Here is a 23124-nt window from a genome sequence, read left to right as displayed (position 1 = left end):
TTCTTTAGCTCAGAAACATTTTTTCTCGACAGCTCTGAGATTAATCCCAGTTTTTCTTTTTGTTAGTTTTTTTTCTGGCAATTTTTTTTTCTTCTGGAGCTCAGAAATTTCTGTTATTTTTATAGAATATTTCTGAGATTAATCCCAAAAATTTCAGATTTTTTCTTCAACACAAATTTTCAACTTTTGGAGCTCAAAAATATGAAACATTTTTGTCAAATTTCTGACAATCTCAACACTTTTCTAGCAAATTTTTAACTTTTCAAACTCAGAAAATGTCAAAATTTCCAAGTTTTTATTTTTTATAGAAAATTTCTTAGTTTTTAGCTGGAAATTTACTCCATTTCTCTTCCCTTTCTGTCCACAGTGACCCTAACATTCCGTCGTACATAGCCTTGGGTTTGTAGCATTTTTGTGACGTCATCGTCATCCTCCTCTTCATCAGCAGCTCTGCTCCATCGTGCAGACAGCCTGCAGTGAGGGCGGGCTGATGCTGCCACTCCCCGCTCTGGCCTTCACGGGAGCGCGCCTTTACTCCTGCGCGCACTCCCGCTTTTACTACCGACGGGCTCGGACTCCGTGGGAGGAAGTCACTGAGATTGGGAAACGGGCTGCAACTCCGAACCGGGAAAACAAAAACCCAAACTAAACTCAACCTGAGACGTGAAGGAGACTTTGTGGGATTTCTATATATATTTTTTTAATTATCCAAAGTTTGGGAATATGGACTGAGTGGCGCAGATGGAGGTGGCGAGAAGTTTGTTGCTGGTCGGGGCCGTTTTGCTGGGAGCGACCGGAGCTTGGAGCCGGGAAGGTGGGTGACTTTTTATCCACTCCAGCGCCTCCGCTGTTCGGGAAGAAGGCGGCGGTGGAGTCGGAACCGGTTGGGAGTTGGTGTCAGAGTTTCCTACGAAACGCAGCGAGGTGGATTCTGGTCCGGACCGCATTCCTGCGTGACTCCGCACAGCCAGGCGGTCTCTGCTGAGGCTCGCAGGGTTTAGGGAGAGCAGACCGGGAAGGAAAGTCACACCTGTCACGCTGCAAGTCCCAGTAGAGACACAAAAAACCCTGCAGCTCGCTGTGGGACACAAATGAAAACCTCTAGAAATTTATATCTGATAGTTTTGCATCAAATTAGAAAAAAAGCTTCTGTTTTCATGCCAGATTTGCAGAATTAATACTTCAAAATTTCGATTTTCTTTGCACTTTCACAATTGCGCACCAATTTGTGACGTTTTACTCGATAAAATCCCAAAATAAACAACAAAATGCGATAAAAATCACTTATTTTTCTGCAAAAAACAAGAAATCTGATAACTTTTCCCTACGTTTTCCGCTGCAGGCTGTTTTTTTTAATTGCTAGATTTGTAAATAACAACAACCCAACAACACTAACAGGCGGTGCATTGTGTCGCTCAACATCATGACGATGTCAATTATTCACTTCTGGCTCTGAAGGGGACATTGTCTGACAGAGGGCCACTTGTCACACTTGCAGCTTGAATGCCAGCCAGAAAAACAGGAGCTAACTGAAAGTGCAAGCGCAGATTTTCAGAAAAACAAGTGATTTTTTTTTTATTTCTAGGATTTTATCTGAGAGAAGTGGGCCTGCTGCAATAAATCAATTAATTGCATTCAGAGTTAAAACAAGCTCAATAATGAAAATTTGCACAATTAATTGTTTTTCTAAAAACTGGATGATAAAAGTCTTCATCTTGGTCTCAACCAGACCTTTTTGTTTACAGACTTTTATTAATTTTATTTGTTTTTATTTATTTTGTGTATTCCGGTTCCAGTGCTATTTTTTCTTTAGCATTCAAAGTTGATCATGTGTTTTTGACCATCGTGTTACTTTAAAATGATCCCAAAACAACAATATTGTTTATGGAAGAAACTTCTGGGACAATTAAAAATTTATTGTGGTCAAAAACGACAAACTAGTGCAGAAAGTGAATCAAAAATCTAAATTTTGATGTCAGGGGAGATGTCAGGTGTGCAAATCTGGCATGAAAACAAACATCTTTTTTGGTGCAGTTCTTTAAAAATGTTCAAACGATCCATATTCTCATAATTAAAGATGCTTCTCTTGAACAGTTAAAGTTGAGTAAAAGACTCTAGAAATGTCAGGTTGGAGTCGATCATCTGTGGCAAAACTTAAAAACAGTTTTCCAAATATTCTCTCCATCCAGTCTGATGAATAACTATCTAAATATTTTATATTTAGATGTGCAAAGTAGGGGGAGTAAAAAGTTGGATATTTTCTGAATACAAAATTAATGACCCATTGCTTATTGTACTTTAGTCCTAAATATTCCTGATTTTTATTGTTTTTGACATTTTTGCTGGAAATGCATCTGCAGAATATCCTCCTTTAGTCGTTTTTAGAAAGTAATATTTGTTTCTTGGATATTTATGGAGTAAAGATAAAGCAGCACATCTCGATTTTTGCACGGACTGAATCAGAAAAGTCAATATCGTGCCGAGTCGGATCAATTTGAAAGCTTTTAAACCTTTTCTCCATTTTATTTTCCAAACGTTATTGATTTACCCTCGTCAATTTTTTTATTAACATGCAGAGTTAAACATTAAAAGCTTAAAGGCTACCTTCTACTGCATCCAAATAAAACTGCACAAACACAAACAAAGGCAGCAGGTGAAGTCGATCCAAATAAAACCGCATTGTTAACAGGAACTGGTTGGTGAACTTCAGCCTGTCGTGTTTATCTTTCTAGAACGGAGATCAACACGAGCGCTCCGACTGGTTCCCAGAGTTGGGTAACGCTGCGAGGATCAAGCCTCGCTGTCAGTAAAGGTTCCCTCTGCGTTCCCACAGTTACTGGTTTCTCTCTCCTCTGAGCAGAGGCTCACCAGTCTGGACTGGGTCAGTGAGGCGACCTCCAGTTTGGGTCAGAGCTTCAGTTTCCACTGAAACTGTGACCCAGATTGTCAACCTGTTAAATCTTCTCTGCTTTGGAGAAATTAACTTTCTGCTTTCACTCTGGTTGAAAAACTGTGGCAAAATAAAAATAAAGATGTTTGTATTTTTAGGGATGCAAGTTGTTGATTGAGTTAAGTTTATTTTCTAAAAGTTTTCTCTTCTATCAAAACAGCCGACCATCTTTCCGTAACATGAAGAGCTATTCTTTTTTTCATAACATGCTGAAATAAATTTTAACATTAATTTGTCAGCTGTATCAAATACTAACTAAATAAACAGGAAATTGTTTTTCTCACATGAATAGACTTAAGACATATTAATAAAATATAATAAAACAGGAATGCCTTAGGTTTCTGAACAGAAACGTGTTCATGTTTCCATCAACTCCCCACAGCCTGACGCTGCCACCGCCTGTTTCACTGTGGGGTCGGTTTAATGCAGCTCAGGTTGTTTTTGGAACATTTAAAGATACTTTTCCTCCAAAAGTTGGAAATTCTGACTGAAAAAGTCGAGCATGCAGAATAACCTTGATTTCAGCGTCCCATTACGGCTCCTTACATATAATAAACTCCGTGAATGTTGTTTTACGTCCGGAAATTTCGCACATGCGCACAACGCTGCAGGGCAAAAAAGACGATTCTTTGACGTGCCGTCCACGGCCGCGTTGCCGCGGAAGAAGGATCCGTTAGCAAAATGAAACCTGGGCATGAAGGCGATATGAATTTAGTGCAGGGCGCCACAGAAAGGGGGGGGAAATGGCGCAGAAAAACCGTTGGAGAACAACTCAGAGCCACTCGTATCCTTCTACGCTACACGCAGATTCGTTGTCATGGCAACAACGCCACGAACGTTTTAGGATTCAACACTGAAAAAGCACGCAAACATTTCCCAGACAGTTTGTTACAGTTTTATGTTTTTAGGCTGAATGTTTGTTTTGTGATTATTAAGTGATCGTTGTGGTTGCTAAGCTATCACAGTTACCGCTGCTATGAGCTAAGCTAACACAGCGGCGGTTGGTTAGCTAATTTAAGCACCTACTCTACTGACGATCTGTCAGAGTTGGTGTTTAGGTTGCATTTAAAAAAAACAACTTTTAAACTTTTTTTTTGTCAAAGTCAGGCAAGCATGACCTACTTCTCTCTCCCTCGCTTTCTCAATCAAAACTTTTCCTTACCTTGTCATCTAGTTCTCTTAATGTTGAAAATTAGTAGCATTTAGTGCAGCAAAACATGCACTAAAGCCACAGTATTTAACTTTTATTAAAAAAATACATATATATATTTTTAGGGTATTATAGCTGTCAGTCATGCTCATGTACACACCCTCTCGCTCGCTCAGTGCTATGCTATAGGTAGCTTTTTCCCAATAGCAGAGTCTGCCAGGAATGCTAACTCTAGCTAGCATAGCCACCAATTACGGCTAGTAAGCAGTTTTCCTGTAATGGTAACTTGTTTCTCTGCCATTAACACATTAAGCAGCATGTGTATGAGCATGATTAACAGCACTAAAACCTTCCTCCTGACACTGATTGTTGTTTTTGACTATGCAGTTCTGCTGATGACATCAGCACCTCTGGCTTCATCTTTTCAGATTACCTGTCTTATATTACACTGTCATGATATGGTGACAGTTTTATCAAATATTTAAATTATATTTTTATTTTTTATTTTTTTACAAAATACTGCCACTCTAAGTGATTAAACTCATAAAATTGAGATAATCTGATTATAATACCAATAGCAGGTGATCTGTCTGAGAAAAATCAAATATAGGACTATTTTCTGGTGAAAAAGGTTGTTTATAATTTCCCAGCTAGGCTAACTTTTTGCAATTATTTGTTCCGAACTCGTAAATACCAATGAACTGTGTGGTAAAACAATAATAACCGGAGTTTTCCTCAGACTCTTTTATCTGCAGATCCTGTCCTGCTTTCACTCTGCTTGTGTAAATCCAGCTGCAGATCCGTCCAGCTGTGCGTTTTGTTTCACGGGATAATGCGGGAGGTTTTCCAGCGCTGCGATCTTTTGTGTGTTGTGCTTGTCGTCTTTGCACGTCAGTGCGAATGAGCAAGAAGTTCATATCTGTTGCCCCACTGCGTACAGTAGAGAACAAATCCTGTTCTGCTTGTCTGTTGAGCAATACCTGTTTTCTTCTTTATCATCAAGCAGAAGTGAGGTTGTGTAGTTTATGCAAGACCCAATCCTGCAGGTAACAGGTATGCAAGGTGAGATTTTAAATTTGTGAGTTGATAATCTGACTGGGAAAGTCCAGTCGGATCAGTTTGGTTTGTTTTTGCAGATTGAATGCAGATCTGATTGTCGGTTACGTCACACTACCTGGTGTTCTGACTGGAGCTGCTGCATGGTGTTTGTGTCGCCAACCGCGTTTGCTCCGGTAAACAACGCGCAGGCACACTCCTTGTGCTAACTGGAACGCTGCCACACACAGGTGTGGCTTCAAACTGGCTTTCAGTTTTCATGCAGTTCATTAGTTCAGCTCACAAGCAAAACAACCTGTGAGGTCACAATCACAGCTCTCACTGCAGAATTAGCATTTTCAAGAAACTCTATCAGGGATTACAGTAATGCTCTTATTTCTCTAATTCATTTAAAGTAATTTAAATACATCAAATATCTAAACAATGTTTGATCCATGCTGAATTCTCAAGTTTTCCCTTCATAAATATCCTTTATATTGTGTAATAACTAGTTATGTTTAATCATTTACGTGTACTTGAGTAACTTTTTTTGAAAAAAAAAAAATGCATTTTTAGGAGTATTTTTACTATGTTTTACTACTTACTTTTACTTGAGTAATTTTATAATGAAGTATCTTCTTTTACTTGAGTAAAGTTTCTGGATTTTCTACCCACTGAATGAAAAACAAACATCTTTTAACCAAAAACACAGACACACATCAGATGTGTTTGTTGAAGTTTCATGAGTTTCTTTAATTTTCTTTATAGGCTGACTCTGTTATTTTTTGTGATTTATATGAATTATTGACATTTTGGTCCTTAAAACACAAAAATTTCCACTTGATATTTTGATCTTGCTGTTTATGTAAATTTTAAGTATTAAATGATAATTTGATATTACTCAGTACTTAAGAAAACGTTTTACTCACTAATTCTTTTACTCTTAGTTGAATAATTTCTTGGACGGATACTTTTTACTTTTACTTGACTAAAAATATGTTGAACTGGTGCTGAAATCTAAGTTTTTCCTTTACCAAAAAGGTTTTTTTTCTCCTTTTATAATAATAAACACAGAGGTAGACACACTAGAGACCTGAACAGAAAGCAGCTGAATCACCAGCCATTAAAAATTCTAATAAAAAAATTAGTTTTCCAGTACCGCATTTATGGTATTTCAACGTTTTTCGTTGGACTTGATCTGCCTTTTCATTCACTCCTTTTCAGTCTGACCATTTTCAGATGATTATTTCTTCTTTTTTGTTTTGCTCTCCTGACTCTGACCTGTGAATCATGCAGACAGAGGAAGCTCTTAAGGAACGAGCCTGTGTGGTGTCTAAACTTATCAGATAACTGAACCAGTTTTAAACCAGACCTGAAGCAGCTTCATCAGACAGAAGATGACACATGAAATGGTATTTCAGTGCCAGACGGGTTATTAGTAACGAGCTGAAATGTGGCCTTTCTGAATTCTTTTTTGTTACTCAACATTTATTTCTTCTTTTTTAGGTCAAATATGTCTTAACTTGCCCACTTTCTTGGGTTTTTACACACATGCTGCTGAATATATTGCAAAGAAAACCTTCCATAAAATCAACAGATTTAAGCACATGTGAAGTGAACCAAGCAGGTTGCAGCCTGGAACCAAAAGAGTTTTCACAAGATTCACAAAGCGAGACAAAATGAGTGTGTAATTCAACAACCGAACCCAGAACAAATATAAGTTTGTCTTAGTCATCAGACCGGTGCTTACGGATTTATTTAGACGCTCTGTTTCACTGAGCTCTGTCAAATCGCTTTAAAATGATTTTAGGGTGATTTGACAGAGCTCAGTGAAACAGAACTAAGAGCGATTATATCCAAAGCATTCACACCAGCCCTGTTTAGTTCGCTTTAATTTAACTCTAGTTCGTTTGCCTAGAAAGTTCACAATCGAACTCTGATGCAGACCAGAACTCTGGTCTGCCTAAAAACTTCGGTGTTGGTTTGATTGAAGTGAACTCTTGTTCGGTTTGAATGTACATGTGATCGCCAAATGTACTAGAAACCACTCCAAAAGCAGGAAGTGGACTACAGCCCAGGGAATTCTGGGTAAATACAGTCAAAATAAACGCACTAGTCTTCTACTAGCTGGAAAAATTATTTTTGGTCTTTGGCAATAAAAAGGAGGAACTGTTCAAATCTGAGGCTACTCTATTTTGGTTTGCCTTCTGTATCTTCTTCAGAGGTTTTTGTTTCCTTCAGCAGTTCTTGGTGCAGCGCCCCCACAGGCGAGGAAGGAAACTGATTTTTCAATGGGTTTGACTCGGTACAATGTGGAAGCAACCAACCACAGCTGAAACTGTAACAAGTATTGCAACTTTTTCTCCTAAAACTCAGGATTCTGACTTTTGATCTCAGAAGATTAAAGTCAGAATTCTGAGAAAAAAATTTGAATTTTGAGAATTAGTCGGAATTCTTAGAAGGCATAAAATTCTGCAAGAAGTCTGAATTTGTTTTAGACTTTTCTTGCAGAATTTGCCTAAATCTTATCCCATAAGAAACAAAACACAAGCAAACTTTATTTATGGATCGTATTTAACCAGTAAAATCCCAATGAGATTAAAAATCTTGTTTGCAAGAGAATCCTGGCTGAGCAGAAAACTTTTGAAACAAGAAATGGAAGCTTCTAGAGCAGTTTCTGGGAGATTACTTTGTCTGAAAGAGTTAGGCAACACATCTGAAAGGAGGAGCGGTGGAACGAGTTTGGGTCGACTGATCTGAGCGCAGTGTGAATGTTTCAGTGACATGACGGCAGACAATCAGGACACAGTGAGCGATAAAGGCGAGGGGGTATTTTCAGCTCCTCACAAGGCTGCATATAAACACCCAGGCGTTGCTGAGAGACTTTTGGAGAGCAAACAATGACGGCATAAAGGAAGGTTAAGCCCAAAACTGGAGTCACACACACTTTTTAGAAATGAGGGAAATTTTGCTTTTTTCACCTAATCCCAGGATTATTTTTCGTCTGTTCGAGTCTGTGTCGCAATCTCTCGCATCCACCTCGATAAAAATTATTAAAAACAAAAAACGATGCTCTCATCTTGGCTGAACATGCAAAATGATTTTCCACAATGACTTCACCGAACAAGCCGACGAACAAGATGTTTAATTTGTTCTTTGACGTAAGCTGCAGCTACTGGGTGTGTGTTTTTGGCAGACGCGCTGCTAATCACAGGCTGTTTGCTGCTGCAGTCGGCTGCCAGGCTCTAATATGGCTCTAATTTCTGCTTTATTGGGAAATACCTCTTAGCAGAGCTGACATGCAGTGAGCACTGAGGCGTCACAAATGAAGCTTTACAGATCAGTCAATAACCAAACAAACGGCAGAGTCCACTGCACAAAACACACATTTTACCAAGTATGTGTGGTCAGGGCGCCACCATGAAACTTGGGCCCCATGACGAAAAATTAAATGGGGCCCCCCCGCTGTTAAAACTTCTTGAGTCTATTTGACCCATAAAAAGCGGCACAATTTTAAAGGCATGCAGCTGCCTTGCTTTCTTGTCATGACAGTTTATGAGGCAGATAATCTGCGAAGAGATGAATCTCCTCCAGCTCCTCCCTGACCTACAACTGACGGCTAAAGATTGATTGACAGCGTTAAAACCCACCTCCTGCCTCTGATTGGTTGTTTCTAGAGAGCACTGGGAGAAGGCAGAGGAATTAAATTATTGTCAGATAATCTCTCATCATGTTGACAGTCTTAACAAATATGTACTTTTTGTTAATAAAAGTTACATACTGCAGCTTTAATTTCACTGAGGAGGGAGGTGGCAACAGGTATCTGTAATTTAAATGCAAGCTAAGGCAGGGCTATCTGGACTGACAAGAGGATGTTTTTTATTATAATTTTATAAAGGTTGTTTGAATTTCTGTCACTAATAAATATATTGTTTTGTTGCGTAATTGTAAAAAGAGCAGTGAGACAGGAGAAATCTACATAGACTCCCTGGAAAGATGCTAACTAGCTCGTCACTGATCACAGTGTTGCTCTCCGTTTTCACTGGGACAGGGAGGAGGGATTATTCTGATAGGGGGTTGGAGCTGCTGCTGACTGACTCGTCTGTTAAGTGTGCTAAAAGGTACAGGTGCAACTTAAATATATGAATATGCTGGTAGATTTGTAGCTAAGCTAACTATGCTAAATGGTTGATAATCTCACACAGTCTACTCGCCTCTCTTGGAGACAAACTGGGCTACAAATTGACACTCTTGTCTTTTTTCTCTCTCTCCTTTTGAAAATCTGACTTTATTATTTCTCTTAGCAGCGTAATAACTGCCACAGTCGTTCTTGTTTTCTACTGGCGGCTGTTGAACATCGTCACGCTAAGCAGGAAGGAACCATTTCATGCAGATTCAAGGGGGGGTTCAGTGTAAAGTTAAATGTGTGCATTTTGGTCTGGGAGTGGTAACATTTACTTCTTACTGATAAAAATAATTTAAAAAACACAAGGCCCCAATTTTTTTCTCTTTCTACGAAGAAAAAAACAAAAACAAAACTATTTTGTGGAGGGCCCCTTGTCGGTCAGGGGCCCTTTGAATTGTCCTAACTTTCCCCCCTTTACAGCGCCCCTGGTTACAACAATTCTTAATTTCTTTTTGGGATCAATAAGGTATATTTGAATTTTAATTCAAAGGAAACCATGGCAACGTGACATCACCGCAGTGCAGTGTAATATCACAATGTGTGACATCACAATGCCACATCAAAGGCAGAATTTTGTGACATCACACTTTTATTTAGGCTGGTTACATTGATCAAATATTGTCACAACCTCATAGCAGCCGTTTGCGACACATTCACCTGGAGTTCATTTCGCCGTTCAACTTTGCTTGATACTCGACTGATATTGAGCTCGTGTGAAATCTTTACCTAATCTACTAGAAAACTGATTTATCTCTGACTGTGAAAGAAGGATGCTGTCAAACCAGCTTATCGTTGAGATGGATGCATCCAACAACGTTGTTGTGAGAGAAGTTGAGCCACTGAGGACGAGGCACAACAAGAAAAAGAAAATACCATTCAAAATGTGGTTTGAGGAACACAAGTATCGTTTTGATGACAATACTGGAAACCATCATGATTCACTGGAGAACGAGTGGCAAACCGCAAAAAATACTAATATTTTTGGCCCAGTTTTTGGTTTAAATATCTTAATATACTTGAAATAAGACAAAACTAACTTAAAAGTAAGTTTTCAGCAAGGTATAGCTTCTTTTAAAGCAATAGTTCCTTAATATCGATGGAAAAAAAACAATTATTTCACAATGAACTGGCATTCCACCGTTGCCTAGCAACGCCAGCCAGGCCCAGCCCGTCACCTAGCAACCTAGTTCTAGTTTCACTGGCAGGTTTTTTTTTTGTTTTGTTTTTTTAATTTGTAGAAAAAAGTGGAAATTTCTATTTAGAAAGTGAAAAATTTGTTGGAGAAAAATTTAAATTTTGAGATTAAAATTAAATTTTTAAATTAAAATATCAAAATTTTAATTAAAATATTTCATGAACAATGTGGAATTTTGATATAGAAATTTCTAGAAAAAAATTATAAACTTAATTTTTAATTGAAAAGTCAAGAATTTGCTATAAAAAAACCTAATTTAAATTAAATAAGCAATTATTATTGATGGAAAACATACTAGTTCCTTTGGCAGATTACTTCAGGTATAACAAGATATTTTCACATGAAAAGAACTGAACTAGTTCCTTTTCATCAATATTAAGGAATTACTTAGTGAAAACAAGCTACTATATTTTACTAAAGCGTTACTTGTAAGTTAGTTTTGTTTTATTTCAAGTGAACTAAGATATTTCCTCTACATTTAGACCAAAACTGCTTGTTAAGTTTAATGTTTTGCAGTGTCAAAGACTTCCTGCTGCAGTGGTGGGAGGGTGAGGGGCTCCAGATAGAAAAGCGGGCCGACTGACTTGCCAGAGGAAGTCATTTATAACCTCCAAAGAGGAGGGGGGACTGTCCACTGAGTGACTGCCTGCTAAGGCATGGCAGCTATGCGTCTTCAAAAGCCCCAGAGGATTGCAGCGCTGCGTGACCCTGAAGGCGGCGCAGTGTGTGACCCTCTGCGGGGAATCTGTGCTCTGAATCACGGCCGTCCTGCAGTGACTCTCTGTTCTGCAGAGGCAGCAATGGATGCATGCTAACTGTAGAAGGCTGTAACAATGCCAGTCAGTTTGTTAGCATGTAAGAGTGCGAGGCGTCGGCAGCGGCACGTGACTGCTTGGACTGCAGTGAATAGTTGGATATTATGTTTCCAGTGCGATGCAGCCAGTGCCAGAAATATATTTGGACAAACGGATAAAATCCCCCCGCCCTCTCCACCCCCCCTCCCGTTGTGCTACACCCAATTTAGACAACGGCCGTTCAGACGGTTCAAGAGAGAAGAAGAGAGGAACATAATGTGGAACCGATCTGGTTATTACAAACACACGCATCCACTACAGATGGAAAACTGTTCTGTTTTGTTCATCCATCCATCCATTCATTCCTACATTCATCATTTTTCCTTGTTCCTCCTCCCATACAATCTGTGTGGTTTTTAGTTTTTATTTTATTCAGATGTGTGATTTGGTTTATATTCAAACTGTCAGAGATTCACAGTCTTTATATCAATTATATATTTGTCAGATTTGGATGGACTCCAGCGTTTCTTCATGTCCCTCATGCTGATCTACTAAAGAAGTGGAGACTTTGTCGGGGCGTAGAAAGATCAACGTTAGCCACCTGGGAGTTGATATAGTCAATGCCTTCGTCTTAATAGCATCACAGTTTCATATTTTAATGAAGTCATGCAGACCTAAGTTAAAATGGGAAAACTACCGCTTTCAGTTTTGTGTTTCTGGAAGGGAAAACAAAGGATTTGACTAGTCCATTGGTCATTTTAAATGTTTTCTTTTTACATTTTACAGAAGAGTTTGTAAAATGTAAATTTGTGGTCATGATGTCTGTGTGTTGCAGTTTGTCTGGGAACGGACATGAAGCTAGCTCTGCCCTCCAGCCTGGAAAATCACTATGAGACCCTGAGGCTGCTCTACACCGGCTGCCAGGTCGTCCACGGCAACCTGGAGATCACACACCTGAGCGGCAACCCGGACCTCTCCTTCCTGAAGGTACTCTTTAAGAAACAAAAAATCATCCAAACATGTTGTCATACCTGGCAGACATGTTTTAAGTTGTTTTTGGCTGGTATTATTGGGCTCCGTAGAAACTCTCCTTATAACTCTCCCTATTATAGCACTTAGCATGTTTAGCACAGTTAGCATTGCTGCCAGTGTCCGTTTTCCATAAAGAATGTCAACCTCTTTAGCTCTCTTAGCCAAAAAGATGCCAAGTTAACATTAGCTTTACCACTTGTCATGGTAATGGAGCTAGGTTTTTGAATAACTTTATTAATACCTGACTTTAAAAAAAAAAGGTTGGGTAGCTAATATGTTGTGGTGAAGAATCTATATTCTAGGAACAAACTTAACTAGCTAATAATGCCATTAGCTTATAATAATTGATAAATCTTAGCTTTGTTAGCTCCATACTGAAGACAGAGTGTTGTTGTTAGCCCGAGCTAACAAGTGTGTGGTGTGTTCAATGCCTGGAAAAAGGATAACATTTTTTAGCTTTCAAATGCAGTCAGCTTGAGTCATCAGCTGATTTCTCTGAACATCTTATCAAAAATAGAAGAAATGGTCTCAGATTGTTTTTTTTAGTAAGTCTTCCTGTCTGTCGTCTGACTCCACAGGAAATCGTAGAGGTGCAAGGTTATGTACTTATTGCACACGTCTCTGTGAGCCTGGTGCCTTTGGACAACCTTCGGATCATAAGAGGAAGCCACTTTTACAACTCCAACTATTCGCTGGCGGTGCTGGACAATCAGGGGCTGAAGACGCTGCGGCTTCGTAGCCTCAAAGGTCGGATGAAAGAAAAACCTGCTCAAGCTCACGTCTCTGTGACCTGTGTTTGCTTATGTTCACTATGAGATTTGAAAAGTCATGTCTGATAGTTCTAGTGTCGTTTGTCCTGCAGAGATCCTGTTGGGCGGGGTGTCTATTTTGGGGAACCCCCAGTTGTGCTTCCCGGACCCGGAGAACATCAAATGGACGGACACTATGGACGAACAGAACACCAAACCGAAACGCCTGCAGGCCCGAGCTCCCAACTGTGAGCTGCTCACTAAAATACTCCTGCAGTGAGACGATTAGGGACATTTTAGATAGAAAGAAAGAGTGAATTTCTGCCAAGAAGCTCAGAAATTTTCAAAAAAAAAATTATTTTTGAAAAAAAAAACTTCCTCAAAAAATGTTGATTTTTTTTTCCACCCAAATATAAAAAGTCAGAAATTTGCTAGAAACAAATAGAAATTCTGAGATTAATCAAGATCTCAACATTTTTTGATGAAAACATTTCTTGGAAAAAAGTTTAATTTTGATGTAAAAATTCCTAGAAATAAAAACCTGTTATTGAGTTTGAAAAGTCAAAATTTGCTAGAAAAACCTCTTTTGTTGAGTCTGTATGCTCCAGTTAATCGATTACTAAATTAGTTGACAATTATTTCTGCAATCGATTAATCACGAATAATTTGATTAATCGTTTCGGCTCTACTGTAATCCGCAACTTGTAAAACCAGTTCACTTTCATTTTCTGTCTTTGACGTCTTTCTTGGTTCACATGTTAATCCAGCATCTTTTGTAACATTATGTGTTAACCTGCCGTCTTCTAGGAGTTTATAACCTTTTTCATTCTTTCACCTAACATTCACTTTGTTCTTTTATTGTACTTTTTATCAAACGTCCTGGTGCAGCAGGTTGATGCATTATCCTGTGACTTTCTGTTTTCTTCTGCTACTTAAGTATCGTTTCTCAGTGATTGGCTGAGAAACGTTGCAGAATCTTTTTTTTTTTGACTTTTCGTTGAAACTGTGATAATTGTGAGCTCATTTTTCCGCCGTTGCTTGTTTTTCTCCGGTTCAGGTCCAAGCTGTCATCCTACATGTGAGGGACACTGCTGGGGGGAAACCGAGCAGGACTGTCAAATACGTGAGTTTCTCTCTTCAGTCTTCACTGTAAAAACTAAAATCTGACCAAGTAGTTTTGGTCTAATGTCTAGAGCAAATATCGTAATAGACTTGAATGAAGACAAAATGACTCATAAGTACATTTTCAGCAAGATACAGCAGCTTGTTTTAAGTCAGTAATTCCTTAACATTAATGAAAAATGCTAGTTTAATGAGTTTATTATTTCTTCCAAAACATGGGAAAGCTGTATTGCTACAAGTTAAATAATCTGCCAGTGGAACTCGAATGGGGTTGCTAGGTAACGGGTTTGACTTGCCTGGTGTTGCTAGGTAACAACAGAGTTCCAGTTGTTTGTGAAATAATCTCCCCAGTGGAACCAGAACCTTTTCATCAGTTTGAAGGAATTATTGACTTAAAACAAAATCGTACATTTAGCTGAAAAGTTACTTACAAGTTAGTTTTTTTATGTACTGAAATATTTGGATTAGAAAATGGACCAAAAATGCTTGGTGTTGATGGCGAAGCTGCAACATTTTAACAAATGGGTTATGAAACTGTTGCTTTTTCCTGATTTTCCCCTTGTTCAAAGTGACCAGAACAACATGTGCGACTGGCTGTCAGCGATGCAAAGGTCCTCTTCCTAGCGACTGCTGTCACACGCAGTGTGCGGCCGGGTGCACCGGACCCAGAGACTCGGACTGTTTGGTAAATGACGCCATCTTCACTTCTTTTGTTTTACTTCTGCAGCCGTTTCTTCACGTTTCTCCCCCTCTTCTTCTTCTTAGGCGTGTCGTCACTTCAACGATAGTGGAATGTGCAAAGAGAACTGCCCCCCACCCAACTTCTACGACTCCGTCACCTACCAGAGCAAACCCAACCCCAACAAGAAGTTGAGCTTTGGAGCCACCTGCGTCAAGACGTGTCCCTGTACGAACTGAGATTAGAAATCCAGCTCAAGACATTCAGAGACTCTGGGTTGCCCTTTGAACTCTGTCTCTCTCTGTTCAGATAACTACCTGGCCATGGAAGTGGCCTGCACTTTGAACTGTCCCCGATCCAACAAGGAAGTCATCATCAAGCAGCCGGACGGCACTGAGACACAGAAATGCGAAAAGTGTGAAGCTGACTGCGCCAAAGGTGGGACGCTAACGCATTGTTTTGCTAACACTCATTGGTAGAGTGGAAAAAAATAATGTGCTCAAGCAAGATTTACATTTTTATTCAAGTAAAACTAAAAAGCAGCTGTCTAAGAAATTATTCTAGTGAAAAAGTATTTGGCAAACTGCCAAAACACAAAATATTACAAAGTATTTTTGGTGTAGTTTCTAGTGCAGATACTTGAAATAAGACAAAACTAACTAATAAGTAACTTTATAGCTAGATATAGAAGCTTGTTTAAAGTAAATTATTCCTTAATATTGATGAAAGTGTAGTTCCACTGGCAGATTGTTTGACTTGTTTCACAAAAAACTGGCATTCCGCTGTTGCCTAGCAACACCAGGCAAACCCAACCCATTACCTAGCAACCCAGTTCTAGTTCCACTGGCAGATTGTTTCACTTATAAGAAGCTATAAGTAAAATAGTTTGAGGCTCAATAACGGAGCAGCTACTGAGGTAAAATTGTACAAAAAATATATAAATTTTTTAAAGATTAAAAGAAATCTTTAAAAAATCTTTGGAAATATGTTCCACACAGAATGTTCATTCAGTGGGTAGAAAATCCAGAAATTTTACTCAATTAAGAGTAGAAATACTTCATAATACAATTACTCAAAAGTACAAAGAAGTAAAAATGATCCTAAAAGTAAATTTTTTCTCAAGAAAGAAACTCAAGTAAATGTTGCTACCCAACTCTGCGCATTGTGACAAAAGTATGAGAACAAAAATCCTTCCAGCTGGAATAACTTTTCAAACACACTGCCTCAAACAAAGTAAAAAAAAAAAAGATAAAAAAGTGTCAAAAAGAGCAAAAATCTGCTCCAACGTTCTGTCACCGTGTTTACAGACGTTAATCATTGTCATTTCTGTGAATCTGCATGTATTTATTAGTTTTTCTGTCTAACTGGGTGACATCGAACTTTTGCCACAGATTGCTACAGCCTGGGCATGGACAACCTGGGAGTCGTGGACAACCACAGCGTTACCGTGGTAACATCTGCCAATGTGGGTCAGTTCACCAAGTGTTCCAAGATCTTCGGAAGCCTGGCTTTCCGCGCCCAGAGCTTCGCAAGGTAGGGGACAAAAACACGACAATGAAATGAAACTGATTTTATCAGTGAGTACCAGAAATGAAAGCAGCTGTGATTGAAGAGAACAAGGAAGTCCCTCACTTGCTTGGAAATGCTTGTTTTCAAGGTTTGGAAAATTTCCGTAAGAAGTCCTTGAAAGTTCTTGATATTCAGTTTTGTAATAAAGTGCGATCTAAACTTTTATTTTTTCACCTTCACTAACAAAAGGTTTAGCGTATCTAGTTGCATAAAGGCAAATACATATTGGTAAAAAGTAATAAAGTGTGTTCTGTTTGATTGAATTTGGAAAATGTTACTTACAGTTGCACTGCAAAAACTCAAAATCCTGCCAAGAATTTTTGGTCCAGTTTCTAGTGCAAATTTCTTAGAACAAACCAAACTTACAAGTAACTTTCAGTGACACATAACAGCTTATTTAAGTCAGTAACTGCTTAATGTTGATAAAAACATTAAGCAATGTTTTGTTATACAAGTAAAATATAAGTTATTTTACTTGTATAACAAAACATTTTCCCCCACATTATGAGTGAAATGATCTGCTAATAGAACGAGTACGTTTTAGTCGATATTGAGGAATTATTTTCTTAAACCAAGCTCCTATTTCTTGCTGAAAAGTCACTTGACACTAACTTTCGCCCTATTTCAAGTGCACTAAGTAAATCAAAATTACTCTGTAAGGTTTTGTGTTTTTGCAGTACAACAAAAATAAATACACATTTTTTCGCTGTTGTTATAAAAGTTACATTTACCTAAATTATTTCTATAATAAAGAACTGAACAAGAACGTTTTTGTAACTTTCTCAAGAAAGTGTGTGCAAGAGAAACATTTCAAAACATAAAATTTGAGTATACATACTTAATGACATAAAATGTTGAATTTAAATTTTATTTTTTAGTTCATTTGTATTGTTTCGATCGCTAAAGTGTGCTGCTGGAAAAGTTTGTAAACTTGCCTTGAAAATGCTTGAAAAGTGCTTGAATTTTACTGTGTGAAAAATGTACAAACCTTGTACACAGGCAGGGAAATAAATACAAACGTAACGCACTGCAAAAAAACAAAATCTTACCAAGTATTTCTGGTCTAGTTTGTAGTAAACTTGAAATAAGACAAAACTAACTTAAAAGTAACCTTTCAGTAAGATACAGGAGCTTGTTTTAAGTGAATAATTCTTTAATATTGATGAGAAAGGGAAATAATCTGCCAGTGGAGCTAGAACAGGGTTGCTAGGTGACGGGTTTGGCTTGCCTGGTGTTGCTAGGCAACGGTAGAGTGCCAGTTCACCGTGAAGTAATCTGCCAGTGGAAGTAGGACATTTTCATTTATATTAAGGAAAACAAGCTCATATTTCTTGCTGAAAAGTTACTTGTGAGTTAGTTTTGTTTTATTTCAAGTCTATTTATGCTAGAAACTAGACCAAAATTATTCGGAAAAATTTTGTGTTTTTGCAGTGTAAACATTTAGTAACTGGAAACCTTTTTATTTTGAACATTATATTATAATAAAAGTGTTTTTTTCCTTCTATTTCTTACATAAACAACTCAGTTGCACATTGCTCTGGACTTTTAACTGTAGCATTTATGTTGAAATGTTGCCCTTTCTGTATAACATTTTATATATTTTATATTCTATCCCTGTGAATCTGTTTCTAATAAAGGATATTTCTGTTTTTTTGTCGTCTCTGTCTTCGTTCAGGGACCCTGTGACCAACTCATCTGGGCTGACCTTGGAGCAGCTGAAAGGCTTCAGGAAGCTGGAGGAGATTGCAGGCATGTTTGGCTTTTACCTGCAAAGCTTTTAAAGTTTCTGGACAAGGCCACTCAAAAGTCCTGTTTTGTTTGCAGGTTATTTGTACATCGACGCCTGGCCGGCGGAATGGAGCAACCTTTCAGTGTTTGAGAACCTCAAGGTGATCAGAGGCAGGATGCTCTACATGTAAGTTCACAGCTAGCATCACTAACTGATGACTCAAGTCAAGCAAATTTTCTGTCAACTTTAACAACCAGAGCAAACGGTAAATGCTATTTCTGTTATTTCATGAAAAATACATTAAACGCACTGAAAAAATACAAGTATTTATTGCGTTGTTTCCAGTGAAAATATGTAAGTACACTTGAAATAAGACAAAAACTTTCAACTAATAGTAATGCATGTTAATTTAGACATCAGTCTAAATTAATTATTGACTTAAAAGAATCTTGCTGAAATGTCTAGTTGAATGTTTTTGTCCTTTTTTTTTCCAAGTGTGCTAAGATATCTGCACTAGAAACTAGACCAAAAATACTTTTTTGTGCGTTTTTGCATTGCAAAGGAAAAGTTTGTTGTTGTTTTTTTTTACTTCAAATTTGACCAAGTATTTTTGGTCTAATTGCAAATGCAAATATGTTGGTGCACTTGAAATAAGACGAAAACTAATTTACAAGCAACTTTTCAGCAATATTTGAGATTAAATTTAGATCCAAAAATTTAAACTGTTTAAACTCTTTCAATTAATCTATGCAGAAAGCATAAATCAAACCAATTTACTCTCGTTCTTAATAAACAAATACAAAAATGTTATGCTTCGTGTTAATCCAAACAGTTATTTCTTTGAGTGAATCCGTTTCCAACGGTCGTATTCATGATGAGGGATGTTTGGGCTGCACTTGGTCTGGTTCCTCACCTGGGACCGTCTGCTTTGGGGGGCATGAAGCCCCGACAGCACAACTAGGATCACTGGGACACTCAAACCCCCCCACCACGATAAGGTGGCAGCCCATGGAGGGGACGTGTGTGTGTGTGTGTGTGTGTGGGGGTGTGTGTGTGTGTGTGTGTGTGTGTGTGTGCGTGCGTGTGTTAAGTAACCTATTAATTATGTAAGAAAGAGAGAAAATGAGAGGGTTGAACAGGAATTGGGAGAGAGAAGGAATGACATGCAGCAGATTCCTCAGGACTGGGAATTAAATCCAGGTTGACAAACAAAACCTACAACCAACATCCTAAACAGAACATAATTTGCAGTTTTATTGTAAAGCTGGTTAAAATGTAAGCGAATTGGGCATTTCCAGCCCCTTTTCCTTCTCTTTTGTAGCAGCAGACGACTCATAAGCTCAACAACACAAAACCTTTATATTTATTACAAAGTCTTCATCTAAGAATCGATTTCTTCCTGAAATAGAAATGATTTCTGATTAAATTCTCTGTTTTCATACTTTCATGGATTGTTCTTCTTTTTTCCCTTTTCTACAGTTTTTCATGTTAAATTGCACTTTTTTGTTAAGTTTGTTATACTATCTTGAATCCGTTATTCTAAATCATAACACAAAGATCACACAGTAACTTTTATCTTTGATAAAACCTGTTTGTTTCTTATAACAAACAAACCAGATATAACAAGTTTGGGCTTCTTCAGGGTCCGAACTGAAAAGGTCCAAACGTGTTAAATCAGCTTTATGTTTGGTATAAAAACAGGATTTATCAAAGGTAAATGGACTGAACTTATGAAGGGCCTTGCTAGTCATGTTGATCACTCAAAGCGCTTCACACTACAGTTGCATTTACACACCGACATGCAGGTTGGGAGGCAGCGTGCCGGTAGGTGCCCCGCCCCAGGGCAACTTGACATGTGGCTGAGGAAGCTGGAATTGAACTCACAACCTTCTGATCACAAGAAGACCATCTACCCTCAGAGCCACAGCCGCCCTGAAAAAGCCACAGCATGATCCTTTTGCTAATCTGTTTTAAAATTGGGACTTAAACAGCATAACGAGCTACAATTCAGTGCAATTCAATACAAAAGTGAGTAGAAAAGGCAAAACTAAAGGACAAACCATAAAAGCACAAGTACAGTGAAAATAAACAGAAATCGTTACTATTAAAGGAAGAAATTTAATTCTTGAATCAATGTGTTGCTATAAACATCGAGCCGTCTGCTGCTAGAACAGCGAAGGGAAAAGGGCTAACGCCCGGTTAGCTTTACAACAACACTGCACATGTCTGGAGTTTCTGAAACTGTTTTGGGGGCAATTTACAGCGACCAACTGACCTGACCGACATGTTTTGGGAGCTGTGGGGGGAACCGGAGCACCCGGAGAAAACCCACGCAAACACGGGGAGAACATGCAAACTCCACACAGATCATCTCTGTGAAGGCGCAGCGCTAACCGCTGCACCACCGTGCTGCCACGTTTTTTACAATTGGGTTGGGAAGGGATCTTTTTTCTAGTTTGTCAAAGGGGGGAAACTTTGTCTTTTTAAATTTGATCTTGACGGAGCGTTTCACCGTTCAGAGGCTGCCACCTCCATGGGTTTGGTTCCTGTCCACGGTTCCTCTCTCGCACATCTTTCTCCTTCTCCAAATATCAAAATCATTCTCAGGCCTGATCTTCACTCCTTTGCTTACTTTTTTTTTTCTTCAATCCCAATGTGTTTTGAATTCTTTTCCAAATAGAAATTTTGGATTTCTTCCTTTTACCCTCCTGAATGGTTTCAGTGCCTGGATCGACCAAATCCTCCAGGATGGTTTCTGCAGCGATTTCAGTCTCTTCCGCAGATTCCGGATCTGAGGAAGAGACTGATAAGGTTTCTCCTGATAGATCCTCCTCTGAGGAACCCTCTTGGCTTACAGCTTTGACCAGGCTGACTGGGCTCTGCGTGTTTTCTTCCTCCTGCCCTTGGAGATCTTCCTTCTCACCTCTCAGAGTGTCTTGTACCAGTGGATCTTGTTTTGCTCTTTCCAACTCGTTCACAAAACTCATCTCCTGATATTTTTTTACCTGTTGTTCCAGAGAGGTTACATCGGATTCATACCGGCAGGTTAGCTGCTGGTACAAAGCTCTGACTTTCTCCAGCTCAGCCTGGGTGTCTCTTTCCTTTTCCTTCAGGAGTTGAATCTCTTTTGTCGTGTTTTCAAGGAGGACGGCCTCCGATTTCTGCTGATGAGCTTCTCTCTCCTGAATTAGCTGGAGCTCCAGGTTTTCTACTTTCTGGTGCAGTGCAGTAGAAAACCTACGCTGTAACTCACGGATCAGCTTCTCGTTCTGTTCTCTGCTTACAAGAGCCGTTTCCTCCTTCCTTGTCTTCTGCTTGTATGTGTCGAGCTGCTGCTGTAATTCCATAACGTCTGTATTATACTTACTTTTTAGCTCGTCCTTTGACAGGTGAACTCGATCAAGGTCATCTAGCAGCAGCTTCTCCATCTTTTGCATTATTGTGATTTCTCTAGACATTTTTTGGAACATCTCCTCCTTCTCAGCTCTCAGTTTGTCGATGAGCTGCAGGTTCTCATTCGCTCTTTTTGAGTTGGCCTCTTTCTCGTCCTTCACCTGCTGTCGATATGCTTCCACATCCTGTTTGAGCCCAGAAACTTCTATTCTATACTTACAGATGAGATTATTGTAGGAATGTTTGGCCTGATTCAAGTCTTCCTTCAACAGTTTTTCGTTGTCTTCCAGGAAAGCGATCTTTTCTGACATTTCCTGAAACATCTCATCCTTTTCAGTTCTCAGATCCTCCAGAAGCCGTCGTTCCTCAATCAGCTTTGCTTCGCAAAGCTTTTGTGTCTCGGCCTCCTGCCTCACCTGAGAAATGTCGGCTTCATACTTGGAGTGCAGCTCCTTGTAGGAAGTCTGCAGTCTGTCCAGTTCTTCTTGGAGGGCCTTACTTTTCTCTCTCTCAGCCTGTATTTGAGCTACAAATGATTCCTGGTTGAGGAGGTGGGCCATCTTTAGCTCCATAAAGCTTTGCTGCAAGTCCTGGACTCCCCTTCTCGTGGACTGATGGGGCCCCATCACTCCACTCTGGTATCTCGGTGTACGATGAAACATTTTTTCTGAAATTCAATCACTAAAATCGTCGTAAACTACCTGAACGTTCGAAAGAGCTTTGCGAATGTCTGAACGGGTCAGTGATATTGCAAGCAATGAAAGATATGCAGATTTGTGTTTCATACAATTCTGCAGTTGATGACATCACAGACCTCATCGCCTGTGACATCACAGAGTCTTCCTTTGCTGTGACATCATTCCACCAGCAAATATCTCACTCTTTATTCTTGTTTACATTCAAAATGGTCCATGATTCACTTGTTTTTATCCCGTATTTCAGGGGCATCAAACTGATTTCCATTTTGGGCCAGATCAAAAATCTGAATGTTCTTAAAGGGCCAGATCGTATTGATAAAAAACAATTAAATTGTTAAAATATCAATAAATAGCTGTTTCAGCATTCAATAAGTGTTTCTTAAATAACATAATATTGAACATCTTTTCACACCAATCAGTCCATCCAGGATGGTTTTTGTGGTTTTCTGCAATCAACGTCACAGATTTTGATGATATGATGTTAAATGTGACCTTTTATTAATCGCTCTATTGCTCATTGACTATAACTTGACATCAAGTAACGCTGAGACAGCAGTCACTTGAACACAGTGGCGCCACTACACATTATTCAGGTGGATGCGAAAACATAAATCCCCCCCCACATCATCTTCTCCCCCGAAGGAAGGTTGAAGGAGCGTGGGAAACATACGCTTAAATTAACCCACATTTTTTTTTACCCTCATTACAGTCTAAATAATCCAAATTATTGCTGTTAATTTTTAACTGTAACTTTTATAAATGGCGCATCATAACCACAAACCAGTTAAATTTAAATCCTTTTATTTTTATTCTTGCTGTATCTCTGCTTCTTCTTTTGAATTC

At 38.8% G+C, this 23124-nt stretch overlaps 2 protein-coding genes across 3 annotated transcripts in view; one reads left to right on the top strand and one right to left on the bottom strand.

Moving 5' to 3' along the window:
• Positions 1-419: 419 nt before the first annotated feature.
• erbb2 (erb-b2 receptor tyrosine kinase 2) overlaps positions 420-23124 on the top strand; it is a 35787-nt gene continuing 13082 nt past the window's right edge. The window contains exons 1-11 of one of the 2 annotated variants that reach the window (XM_015000567.2): positions 420-814; positions 12146-12297; positions 12921-13089; positions 13205-13339; positions 14149-14214; positions 14783-14898; positions 14979-15120; positions 15202-15330; positions 16284-16425; positions 18137-18210; positions 18286-18376. In XM_015000567.2, coding sequence (XP_014856053.2) covers positions 742-814; positions 12146-12297; positions 12921-13089; positions 13205-13339; positions 14149-14214; positions 14783-14898; positions 14979-15120; positions 15202-15330; positions 16284-16425; positions 18137-18210; positions 18286-18376 — 1289 coding nt within the window. In that variant the 5' untranslated portion in view covers positions 420-741. The remainder of the gene's footprint in view (positions 815-12145; positions 12298-12920; positions 13090-13204; positions 13340-14148; positions 14215-14782; positions 14899-14978; positions 15121-15201; positions 15331-16283; positions 16426-18136; positions 18211-18285; positions 18377-23124) is intronic. The other variant, XM_015000568.2, reaches the window with a different exon arrangement.
• LOC148153749 (uncharacterized) lies at positions 20794-22209 on the bottom strand. The gene has a single exon (XM_088001030.1). It carries the CDS (start codon positions 22207-22209, stop codon positions 20794-20796), a length of 1416 nt encoding a protein of 471 aa, XP_087857156.1.

Source organism: Poecilia mexicana, unplaced genomic scaffold, assembly GCF_051168715.1.
Source record: "Poecilia mexicana isolate PSO_F unplaced genomic scaffold, ASM5116871v1 scaffold_19, whole genome shotgun sequence".
In the NCBI taxonomy this organism is placed as follows: Eukaryota; Metazoa; Chordata; class Actinopteri; order Cyprinodontiformes; family Poeciliidae; genus Poecilia; species Poecilia mexicana.
Note: the sequence above shows the minus strand (reverse complement) of the source record. Positions and strands in the feature narration are given on the sequence as shown.

Bases quoted from the DNA above. Each gene is read 5' to 3' on its own strand.
- LOC148153749 (XM_088001030.1), bottom strand. From the start codon at position 22,209: ATGGGGCCCCATCAGTCCACGAGAAGGGGAGTCCAGGACTTGCAGCAA.